This window comes from Colias philodice, chromosome 31 (genome assembly GCF_061535455.1).
Source record: "Colias philodice isolate Cphi_HAF_F1 chromosome 31, ilColPhil1 Martin Lab GWU primary, whole genome shotgun sequence".
Taxonomy (NCBI): domain Eukaryota; kingdom Metazoa; phylum Arthropoda; class Insecta; order Lepidoptera; family Pieridae; genus Colias; species Colias philodice.
The window spans coordinates 4,903,492-4,916,701 of NC_143116.1; the positions used below are offsets into that span (position 1 = coordinate 4,903,492).

Consider the following 13,210-nt stretch of genomic DNA (forward strand, 5'->3'; position numbering starts at 1 on the left):
CGACTCCTTCAGACTCGATTTTGACTTCAAACGGACAGATTTAATTCAAACATTGTACACTTATCAACGATCGGTGACAAATTGACAATACAATAATTTCATGAATTTAAATGTGTTTTTTTAGTTATTGTAACTATTTTAATTATTATTTTTTGCTTTTAATTATTTAAAGTGATGCTAATCGCCAAACGTGGCACAAACTCTGCCTAAAATACGTGTAGGCAGAGTTTCGCTTCGGACAATTTTTATAGTGTTTGCGAGTCTAATTGTTCGTGAGTGAGTGAGTGAGTGAGTCGAGTTATTGAAATCGTCATATAAATTACTAAGAACTGAAAGAAAAACCATCTGAAAAGTCTTTTTGTTACTCATTTATGTGTGGTTGTTTTTAATTACAATAAATAAATTTATTTCATTCTCTTTTATGAAGTGAAACTTCTTTATCGGGGTTGGAAAAAAATTTAGGGCAACATTTTTTCGTTACGCGTGACATTTTTCCGTTACGCTCCATCTTTTTCTTATACCTTCCACGCGTGATTCGACGTATGTCTGAAAAGTTGCATATAGTAAATTATTTTTTGAAAAATAAGGTCATAAAGAGGTTACCTATCTTAATCTCGAATTTTAATATTCCGAATATCATAATCCAGAAAACGTTTGGACATTTTTTCATAACCCCGAATTTTAAAATTTCGAAGTTTTGTTTGCCATATAATCGCAACTCCGAATTTCATTTGCCCATTTCTTTATTTGTACGACGTTTTACAATCCAGACGAATGAATTCCAGACATACGAAATCTAAATGCACAAAATCCAGATGACCGTAATCCATATGCACGAAAGCCAGATTTTTAAAACACAAATTTTTGAAATACAGTTAATTGATATCCAGACAAACAATGTCCAGATTTTTGAAATTCCAATAAACGATATCCAGCAAAACGTAATCCTTCCAGGGGGACGCAGCACGAACCTAACCTAACCTTCTGAATAGATTTTAACACTTTAACCTTTCTGTAATGGGCAAGTAAAACAATAGCGAGTCGGTTCTGGCACTCGCCGGCCGCTGCCGCGGCACGCTCGCTTCGCTCGCTCGGCTCGTGCATGGGGGGTCACAGTTCAAACCTAACCTAACCTACTGAGTCGAATTTGATACTTAAACCTTTCTGTAATAGGCAAGTAAAACAATAGCGAGTCAGTTCTAGCGTGGGGGTCGTAGTTCAAACCTAACCTACTGAGTCGACTTTGACACTAAAACCGGTCTGTAATGGACAAGTAAAACAATAAATTTACTTACTGACAATGTTTATTTTCAGTCGATAGTAATAGTATAATCACGATTGTATGGAAATCAAATAAAAAGATTATGAAAATCTGGCAATAGTTTATCTGTTATACGATTATATGGGAACCAAAAAAAAAGATTATGAAAATTTGGCAATAGTTTATTTGGAAAATGGTACGATGGGAAACAAAAAAAAGTATTCTAAGAATCTGGTATATTGAGATCTGGATTATGAGAATACGGGAAACAAAAAAATACTTTTTAAAAATCTGGTTTTGGTGCATCTGGAAATTGATTCATCTGGGAAATTAAAAAAGGAATTTTAAAAATTTGTCATTCATTACATCTGTCTTTTAAAAGTTCTAACAACCGTTTTCGGGGTTTTAAGATTCGGGTAATAGAAATTCGAGTTTTTAATAGGTTACCCATAAAGAAGTTTCACTTCTTACGTGTGTACACTAGTACACGCACACATTTTTTTTCATAAACGCCTTTTTTTCGTCGTCGGTTAATACAACTTACCCAACTTCCCGTCACAGTCCAAATCTGCCAAAGCCCATATTTGGGCCAGTGTTTGTTGTGGCAATCTCTATTGTAGCATTATGGACCTAGCTTATTTGTACTTTTAATTATTTAAGTGATACCAGTTTAACACTAGATAAATGGCCAAAAGTGGCACTAAGTCTGCCTATAATACGTGCAGGCAGAGTTTTGCTTCGGACATTTTTTTTCGGTTATGAGTAGTTTTATTTTTATTTTTCATAGACGTCTTTTTAGTCGTCGTTTAATATAACCATATATAACTTACCCAACTTCCCATCACAGTCCAAATCTGCCAAAGCCCATATTTGGGCCAGCGTTTGTTGCGGTAGCCTCGACTGTAGCATTATGGACCTGGCTTGAGCGCCTGATACTGAACCAGATTTGGCCTTGTCTGTTGCATTGAAGAGTTGAGTGTATCTGTAAAATAATAAAAAAAAAGTATGTACGTGAAAAATTTTTTATAAAAAATGGCGTAGAATACTCTTACAAAATATGGTGTCAAAATCTTGAAAATATTAAGAAAAAAATGGTACCAGTGTGCTGTATTGTATTTATATGTAACGATTTTTTAAGTCTGAAAAAGGATTAGTTGGAAAAAAGTATTTTTTAAAATCGACGCTAGAATCCTGCATTTTGTTATAGTAGAGCCATTTTAATAGGCAACATTTGACAGTTCAACAAAATTCAACAAAATAACCTAGTAACGGCGACATAGAATAACATGTTATTTCGTTTTGTTAGAACTGTACATTTGCTTAACTTTTTTCAATTACGATTACATATTTATAATAATAATGACCGATTCAAGTAATTTTAAGATTTGATTTTACTGATAAACCATTCAAACTCAAACTCAAACATTTATTTATTCAATTAGACTTCTTCGAGAAGCACTTTTGAAACGTCATTACATATTTTTTACATTTACCACCATGTAAACATAATAAACAATTTCTGATTTAAAGAACTGACGTCGCTACAATTTTGTGTCAATAAACCTTTTTTCTTTTTAAATACCAGAGACGTTAAAATCTGACATCTAGAATCGAATGAATTGATTACTTTATTTTCACTTGTTAATAAAAATCATCATAAATTAATAAATGCGTTGTATGCGAAAGAAAGTATATTACTGGGACAGGGATTCGCCTGATGAATTTTAAAATTGATATGTGTTTCAAGTTCGATTGAAAAATGTTTCAAGTCCATATCGATTAATTCACTTTAATCGATGTTTTTAAGCAGGTTACCTCTCTTCGAAGATAAAATTGATAGACGTCAAATGTTGCCTATTATGAGAAGGCTCCCTAACATAATTTCTGGCACTGAGGTTCTACGGTTCTACGGTTACGGTACTAGACGCTAACACAGCCGTAATAAAGTTGAATATCGCGTGCGCTCTTTGATCGCGTTCGAGCTCGAAAAGTAAGTCTCAATTCTTATTTCGTTTATAACTAAAGTAATAATTGATCTAAAGAAAAAATATCTTGGGATTCGATAGTAAACTCTATTTTCTTACTGTTAACATTTATTTTAGACATAAAGTCCAAGTAAATCTTTAAAAAAATGTAATAATCCTTAAAAAAGGCATAATTTTTGAATAAAAAATGAATCGAGCGAAAATGTTACAATTACGTAACTGTCTTGTACATCGAAAGAAAAAGACCCAATAAATCATATATGTTAGCGCGTTTAATTTAAAGATAAAATTATATTTTAAAAGTAAATCAATTGATGAACTTAATGAATTATGTTAATAATAATCAAATGGATAAAAGTATTAATAATCATTTAATTATCAAATAATAATAATATTACATGTCATATTCAAAATAACAATCAAAACAACACAAATAACACCTGCGCTGACTCACACAGTCACGCCACTCGAATAATCGTCCTATAAATAACGGTCGTCTGCAGTTGCGAGTCATTCTTGTACCGACTTTCGTCGAGTGAAGATGTCTAAGAAATATTATATCAGTATTTCAATACGTAATACAACCACGCTTTAACATATATGTATGTACTAGTGTTGCCGAACTATCGATAGTTTGACTATCGATAGTTGACCTTGAAAATAAGTCAGAATATCGATAGCACTATCGATAGTATCGATATTATCGATACTATCGATACTATCGATAGCGTTAATCATGGAATACTATTGATGAACTGCAATAGTATCGATAAAATCGATAGTATTGATTGCCAATAGTTGCTATACTATCGATACTGTCGATAGTATCGATACTATTGCTACTGAATATTGCAACTACAATCGATACTATCGATAGTTTTGAGCTATCGATAGTAGTAAATTGTGCAATAGTATTGTTCACGATTTCTTGGTATAATGGGTCAGTCAATGGGCTTATTGGATTACGAATTAACGAACTAAAAAAAATGGATTGTACAAAGCGCCAATAGATAACTTGAAAAGTATTATAACCAAACATCTAGTTCTCTGTCATCCACTATAATATTATTGATAAAGCAATACTATCGAGAAAAAGGTCACTATCGATGGGACGATATTATCGATAGTATCGACACTATCGATAGTATCGATAGTTCGTTCGATATTGAGCTTCGATAGTATCGACACTATCGATAGTATCGATAGTTCGTTCGATATTGAGCTTCGATAGTATCGATACTATCGATGGTATTGCTATGTGTCGATAGTATTTACGCTTATAGGACTATCGATACTATCGATAGTATCGACACTATCGATAGTATCGATAGTGCTATCGATACTATTGCTTTTCCCCAACTATCGATAGTTAATCGATAGACTATCGATAGTGGACTATCGAGCGGCAACACTAGTATGTACTAAAGTTCCATTTTGATTGTATGTGTGCCTGTTTCAGAATATTAATGCAAATTCACATAAAATTTAGGGAGCCTCCCCTTAAATTGGCTGGACTATAATAAATAATTTCAAACATTAAATTAAAGTGTAATACTTTATTAGTATAGTATTAGAAAACACCACCAATTTAGAGAAAATTACAAAGATTTGCAATGTTTTAAAAAAGATCATTACAATTATGTGATCAACTAAGAATAGGATATTCATCAAATTCAAATTAAAAAAAATTATATAAATTAAATCTTTTTGAATTTGAATTTGAATTTAGCCTTTATTTGTAAAATGTCATCTAAAAAAAAAGATTTACTTAGAAATAATAATTGAATTTCAATAATAATTTTATTTTGTCTACTAATACATTTAATTAAAATAAAATCGTTATTTCTAAACGTAGATTATAAATAACTAGCGGTCCGCCCCGGCTTCGCCCGTGGTACATATTTCGCAAAAAAGGTAGCCCATGTTCTTTCTCAGGGTCTAAAGATTGTCTGTGCCAAATTTCATCAAAATCGGTTGAGAGGTTTATGCGTGAAAACCATACATACATACATAATTACAAACTTTTCCTCTTTATAAGTATAGATTAATAAGTAACTATGACGTCACAAATTTTTCCTGAATCGATCTTATTGTTTGCTGAATCATTTCCATTTTATGTCGTTGTTAAGAATCTTACGATCTATAAATAAATATACTAAAAAACGATGCGATTTTATATATATCTACTCACTTCAACTTCTGCTGTTGAGGTATATTCCACTCCACGGGGGGTGGACTGACCACACCCATAGGCACGTCTGTAGGACTTGTCACTACGGACCCTGTTAGTTAATAAATAAATAAATATTTCAGGACAATTTTCACACACGGCACGATCTGATCCCATACTAAGCTTTCGCTTGTGTTATGGAAACCAGATGGCTGATGAACGTACATATATAATTTTAAATAAATACTTATATAGATAATTAACACCCAGACCCAGAGCAAACATCTATGTTCATCACACTAATATTTGCCCCGGGTGGGAATCGAACCCACAACCTCTGGCTTGGAAAGCAGGGCCACTACCAACCAAGCCAACCGGTCAGTAATAAGTATTATTTATTTATTATTATTGAAACTATTATATAATTAACAAAGGAAAAATGTTAGAGTAAGGGGCGAGATTTAAGCCGCGTATATCTGCTTAAAAATACTATAAATATAAAATGGTGTATTCCTGAGAAAAATCGCATTACATTACTTAAAATGGTATTAAAATCTGAAAATCTATCTTCCTTTTTTTCTTTTCACTATCGTTCCTTTTTTTAAGCATGTGATGTTTAAGAACCTAATCATTGTTTTTGTATAATCTATACTAATATTATAAAGCTGAAGAGTTTGTTTGTTTGTTTGTTTGAACGCGCTAATCTCGGGAACTACTGGTCCGATTTGAAAAATTCTTTCGGTGTTAGATAGCCCATTTAACGAGGAAGGTTATAGGCTATATAACATCACGCTACGGCCAACAGGAGTGGAGAGCTACGGGGGTGAAACCGCGCGGAGCAGCTAGTAAGTTAATGTCTGTATACATATATATTTATATTTGTGTTTGTATTTAGTGTTAATATTTGTTTTGCTTACATTGAAATACTTGATTTTGAAAGTGGTGAAACCGCAAGACGTCTAGTTCATAAATAAATAAATAATATTAATAAAAATAACTCACCAGGCTTAGAAAACGACTCGCTCTTGACCGCCGTAATAGGCGTAGACGTAATTGGTTGACCGGGAATCGAACCTACTACACTTGGCGTACCATTCTTCGGTGGACTAACTATAGACGCAACTGTCGTTCCAGATGGCAGGGGTTGGCCCATCGCTAGTGGCGGATTGGCCATTGTTGGCGATTGGCCGAGCTGCGGCAGTGGCGAAGGTTGGGCCACCGGTTGGGCCAACGGTGGTGTCGGTTGTGTTAATGGTACAACTGGAGGTTGGGCCAAGGGTTGGACCACGGGTTGGCTCATGATTGGAGCTGTGCTTATCAAGGATTGCGACATTGGCACAGTTTGGGCAAGCGATGTCGACATTAACGGTTGCGAAGTTGGTATTAGGGGTTGGGACGACGAAATAAGCGGCTGTGACGTCATAAGAGGCTGTGACGTCATCATGGGTTGGGATGTCATCATGGGTTGTGACGTCATAAGGGGTTGTGACGTCATTAGGGGCTGTGACGTCATCGGCATCGGTGGTATAATTGGCTGGCTTGTGTTTACAAGCGGTTGCGATGACATAAGCGGTTGACTTGACATAAGGGGTTGTGATGACATAGGTGGTTGATTCGTCATTAGGGGTTGATTTGTCATTAGGGGTTGATTTGACATGAGGGGTTGAGTTGTCATTAGGGGTTGATTCGACATGAGGGGTTGATTTGACATGAGGGGTTGAGATGACTGAGTTATACCCACTAGGGGTTGATTCATCAGGGGTTGCTGGTTAATCAGGGGTTGCGGGGGTAAAGGTGGGGTTGGTTTGACCCCCGATATCAGATCTGGGACCGGTTTTTGGCCAAGGGACATATCTCCGAGGAGCGATTGAGATGGGGACAAACCAGATATAAGGGGTTGGGTTGCTGGCATTGGTGGGACTGGGGGTTTTGGAGGGGGAAAGTTCTGTTTTGGCCCTGTGAATGAAAAGAAAATTATGTCAATATCACTAAATTATCTATTACATTTTACTTTACGGTTAAATAAAATAATATAAAATAGTTGCCATGAAATAATATTGTATACTACGTACTTAGTAACATGTACTTTTTTATATTATTATGCTATACTAGATTTCCGCCCGCGGCTTCGCCCGCGTTTTCAAAGGAAAACCCGCATAGTTCCCGTTCCCGTGGGATTTCCGGGATAAAACCTATCCTATGTGTAAATCCAAGTTACCCTCTATATGTGTGCTAAATTTCATTGTAATCGGTTCAGTAGTTTTTACGTGAAAGAGTAACAAACATCCATACATCCATACTTACAAACTTTCGCCTTTATAATAATATTAAGATATACTTGCGCTAAAGTATTATTTTTGGAATTAATCTATACTTAATAATACAAAGCTGAAAAGTTTGTTTGTTTTAACGCGCTAATCTAAAGAACTACTGGTTCGATTTGAAAAATTATTTCGGTGTGGGATAGCCCATTTATCTAGGGAGGCTATTGGCTAGGCTATATCATTACGCTAAGACGATCAGGAGCGAAGTAATGTGAGTTAAACCGCGGGGCACAGCTAGTAAATGATATATTTGAGCGAAATTATTATTTCTGTAATTAATGATCATATAATAAAAACAATTCTGATTAACTACACGGAGCTTTGTGTATATTTGCATGTCAATATATGAGTCATAATATAACTCATAATCCATACTAATATTATAAATGCGAAAGTAACTCTGTCTGTCTCTCTGTTACTCAATCACGCCTTAACTACTGAACCAATTTGCATGAAATTTGGTATGGAGATATTTTGATACCCGAGAAAGGACATAGGCTACCTTTTATCGCGAAATAATAATATGTACCACGGGCGAGGCCGGTGCGGAACTCTAGTAGTATATACAGAATTTATTATTTCTGATACATAATATTATTAGGTACTTACCAGTAGGACTGAGAGAGGCAAGTAAAGATGGCGGAAGGCCCTTCGGTATTTCGATGCCGCGTAGTTTTAAATTGATTATCTGTAACAAAAAAATTGGTTGTTTGTAAAGTAGGTTTACAATCGAGATGTTTACGTGATAACATAATGCAGTGGCAGCGCTCGAGATGAGACGGGAGATCGGTCCGTCTCTCTCTCGTTATACCTGCGATCGCGCTCGTGAGGTTTTGGTGTGACACAAGTTTCTGAACATGTCACCCGACTAAAACGTTATCACGTCAAAATAATTTGTTACTTTAATTACAATAAAAAAATAAACCATTTCGTAGGAAATTTATTTTTTACTACATTATGTAGGTATAAACAGATACATACCTTGCAAGCGATAGAAAACTCTTTCAAATCCAATTTGCCATCAGCATTAGTGTCTGCTAACGTCCATATCTGCCCCAATATTGGTGGGGGCAGTTGGGACTGAAAACATAAATTATCGATGTAAATATAAAGAGAAAATATATTTATACTGCACTAGCTGCGCTTCGCGGTTTCACCCGCGAGGCTTTGCTTCTGTTGGTCTTAGCGTGATTATATAATATTATAGCCTTACTCGATGAATGGGTTATCTAACACCGAAATAATTTTTCAAATCGGACCAGTAGTTCCTAAGATTAGCGCGTTCAAACAAACAAACAAACAAACTCTTTTGTATATACTATATAGATACAAATAAACGCAAATCAAATATTTTCTCCATCTATTGTTAGTTTATATACTTAATTCATTCATAAGTAATTTCATATATTATATTTAATTTCCCCTCTATTTTATATTTTTCTATTCATTGACTCAAAGTACGTACAGCAATAATATTTTCACTTGTTCCTTCATAATATTCACTTGAAATAACCTCCTTCCCCAAAATAATATCTATAGTTAGGTACTTAATACTATAACTATAAGGCCTGGCGCCGATATGACGAAGCGCAATATTCATCGTCAAACAATTATCGACATTGTCCTCATTGAAATAAGGTTCAAAAACGCGCAGCGCGCTACCATTCCCATGTGACGCTTCGATGTTCCCCGAAATAAATTGTTATTTGATTTCGAATTTTATATCAATGAAAACAATGTCGAAAATAGTTTGACAATGAAACATGTGCTGCGCTTCGCCATATCTGCGCCGCGGCCGGGCTTAAACAAAAAAAAGTTTTTGGACGACAACATTTTACACGTATTTTACATAAGACCGCGCGGCAACAGCGCACTAACCGCGCGAAAAAGGCGCGGACTGGCAACGTAGCATGAAAGGTAGCATGCGTATTGAAATTGCATTGTTTGAAGTTGCAATAATAATAATAAAACATTCTAAAACAAAATGTTATTGGTGTTTTGTCCAAATTGTATTTTAATAAATAAATTGTAAATTTTAATGAAGGTATTGTTGTCGTATTGTTACTATTACTACATAAAAATCATAATACTTCAAGCATTTCGACTTTCCAAATATACAATGCACTTTTTATTGTAATTTATCCTCAAAAGCCTTTAAAATAATAATAATATTTTATTTCTTTCATTCCAGAACAATAAAAATCTCTCATTGCTATTTATTTCACTTCACTACATAGTAAATATTAAAATATGTTATGACGGTAGATTCGAATTGCATCTAGAAGTCTAATCGAATAAATAAATATTATAGTTTGAGTATAAAACAAAGTCATTTTCCACCGTCTGTGTCTGTATACTTAGATTTTTCTTGAATGACCGGTTGGCTTGGTTGGTAGTGACCCTGCCTTTCAAGCCAGAGGTCGTGGGTTCGATTCCCACCTGGGGCAAATATTTGTGTGATGAACATAGATGTTTTCTCTGTGTCTGGGTGTTAATTATCTATAGAAGTACATATTTATATAAAATTATATATATGTATGTTTATCAGCGGGCTCAGCCATCTGGTTTCCACAACACAAGCGAATGATTAGTATGGGATCAGATTGTGCCATGTGTGAAAATTGTCCTGAAATATTTATTCATTTATTCATTCATTCATTCACTCCACATACCTGCAGCATGAATCGTTTTGCTTGTTCTCCAGTGAGGATCCCATTAACGGGCCCCAAATTACGGAAATGCTCTGCAAACTTTGCATGCTCATGCGGTAGAATTGTCCAGGGGTCGGCCGCCATCTGTAAAAAATAATGACAACTAATGAGCCGCAATTCACAAAATGTAGTGTGATTATTTATATTTTATTTTATTGTTTGTAACCAGGGTATGTGTGGTGTGGTGGAGTTGAAGACAATAAATTATTTCTTTCTTTCCTTCTAATTACAAAGATCTCTTTATAATAAACTAGCGGTCCGCCCCGGCTTCGCCCGTGGTACATATTTACGTTTTCTCTACATAAAAACCATCCTCGTACTTCAAGGAATATAATAAAAAAAGAATTATCGAAATCGGTTCAGCCGTTCTCGAGTTATGCGCTTACCAACACATTTTGCGATTCATTTTTATATATAAAGAAGATTATACTAACAATAAAATTGAAGTGTCTGTTTGTAATATTAAAATAATAACCACTTCTTACTAAATGCGTGTGGAATGTGGATGTATATGTGGTAAATATACCAAAAATTTTAATTTTATGAATTTTTGTCTATCTGTCAGTTCCGGCCGTTCTGGAACGGCTGGACTGATATTGAGGAAACTTTCAGTGATAGCTGATACAATAAGCAGTAACTTAGGCTACTTCTTAACTTGATAATTCATAAGTATTAGGGTTAAAAGGAAAACTTATTTACACCAGTGCAGTGTAACCATAGGACGCAGCTAGTAATGGAGCTTAAACCTCATGAATTATGGTATTATCAACAATTGATAAGTGTACAAAGTTTGAATTAAATCTGTCCGTTTAAAGTGGGTCAATATCAAGTGTAAAGGTAAATCTAAGTCAGTACAAACATACAGGTGAAGCTGGCAAAAGTGTGTAAAAAATTAAAATGTGTTGAGTGTGAGTCAAAATTGCAACTAATTATTTGTAAAAATTTAGAGCAAACGGACCAATCTGACAATTGACTGATCATTCTTAATAAACTCCTACTAATATTATAAATGTGAAAGTTTGTGAGGATGTGTGTGTGTTTGTTACTCTTTCACGCAAATTATACTGAATCAATAACAATGAAATTAAGCACACATATAGAGGGTAACTAGGATTAACACATAGGATAGGTTTTATGCCGGAAATCCCACTGGAACGGGAACTACACGGGTTTTCCTTTGAAAACGCGGGCGAAGCCACGGGCGGAAATTTAGTTTTATATGATTTTGTTTTTATCATTCTTTGTGTTTGATTAAGGCTTATAAAGAAATAAATTGAATAAATATCATAAGAATCGAGATAAATGAGAACCTTCAAGTTAAAGCTGGGTGGGGCTGTGATCATGGCCATTAGTTTTAATATGAAATGTCTAATTATAATTGTGTTACTTTTAGCTTCAGAGATTCATAGCAAACCAGATTGACTATGTTCTATATATTTTAATAGAAATGAACTTATGCAAAATGCCTATAAAACATACACCTTTTATATTTACTTACCATTTAGTTTTTGAAAAAGGAACTGGATTTTTTTTTCTGGCGCAAAAATTAAGAATATACCAAAGCTGTTAGGTTCGAATTTCGAAACAGTTAGTTAAGAAAACGAGATATTTTCTCATCAGCCAAACTCTACCAGAAGACTAAAGCACTAATTATCTAATTTCTAGCATTTAATATTAAAAAGGTATACCAAGTCACACCCTATAAATTTGGTACTGCGTAAACATTAACAAAATTGAAGTAAATTGTGTTTTGGAATTCAAATTAAAATGTACTGTTACTAAAACATTATTACGGTATATTACGGTATTTAAATATCTTATCTAAACTTACAGTTTGTTCTGTATCCTCTTGTATCAACAATAACGCCCCTTTTAACACTTTTTAAAAGTTTAAAGAGAAATTCTGGAATCTGGGCTTTCTCGAATCTGTATTGATCGGACTTAACTGTCATATCCAAAGTGTTACCAACTCTCAAAAATATTTATCCCTAAGTTTGTGTCAAAAACCCCTAAAAAGGCATAAATTATTCAGTTGTCCCCCTAAAAAATATACAAATATAAATTCATAATGATTTAGAAAAAAAGACGTGTGGCACTCGGGGACTGCCGCGGTAAAGCTATTGCATGCTATGCCTTCAAGCCACACCTCGCCCGTCGGAGTGCGGAGCGTGAGGTTTTTCGTTACTAAATTTCTGGATTCGGTCCCCGCGCTCAAGGCCCGCGATAGAAGCTATGCATTAGCTTAATAATATGCTGTAATATGTTTCAAAAGTATTTTTATTACAAGTTATAAAATATTTCGCCTTCATCTGAAGATAATTCGACATCACTAGATATCGGTATGAGTCGCTAGGTCAAGAAACAAATATTATAACTAGCTAAGTAATTATCAATTTAAAAATATTAAAGAGTCAAAAAAAATCCCTGAAAATACCCCTAAAAATTTCAGACCCCTAAAAAAATCCTATCTCACTTATTTACCCCCTAAATCTGGGGGGAAAACCCCTAAGTTGGGAACCGTACAGTCTGATATTCGAATGACATAACAGCTGATAACGTTTAAAAATTATTATTTTGTGTTTATCAAAAACATTTTTTAATTTCTAATTTTAACATCATGGCAAAATATTAATTGAAAATTATATATACGTACGTATATGAAATTTAAATAATATTGTAAATAAAATACTAGTGATGTAAATAATAAAATATTTAGTTTTATATCTTCTCCGTATTTCTAAATTTCTGAACGTTTCCGA

At 34.3% G+C, this 13,210-nt stretch overlaps 1 protein-coding gene across 5 annotated transcripts in view; it reads right to left on the reverse strand.

Annotated features, from left to right (window-relative positions):
* The window catches only part of LOC149475270 (intersectin-1-like), a 36,874-nt gene extending 24,477 nt beyond the window's left edge, over nucleotides 1-12,397 (reverse strand). For all 5 annotated transcript variants that reach the window (XM_089713543.1, XM_089713546.1, XM_089713544.1 and 2 more), the window contains exons 1-7: nucleotides 12,283-12,397; nucleotides 10,413-10,535; nucleotides 8,722-8,820; nucleotides 8,350-8,428; nucleotides 6,419-7,372; nucleotides 5,438-5,528; nucleotides 2,092-2,243 (exon numbers count right to left, since the gene is read on the reverse strand). In XM_089713543.1, coding sequence (XP_089569669.1) covers nucleotides 2,092-2,243; nucleotides 5,438-5,528; nucleotides 6,419-7,372; nucleotides 8,350-8,428; nucleotides 8,722-8,820; nucleotides 10,413-10,535 — 1,498 coding nt within the window. In that variant the 5' untranslated portion in view covers nucleotides 12,283-12,397. The remainder of the gene's footprint in view (nucleotides 1-2,091; nucleotides 2,244-5,437; nucleotides 5,529-6,418; nucleotides 7,373-8,349; nucleotides 8,429-8,721; nucleotides 8,821-10,412; nucleotides 10,536-12,282) is intronic.
* Between the last annotated feature and the right edge of the window lie 813 nt (nucleotides 12,398-13,210).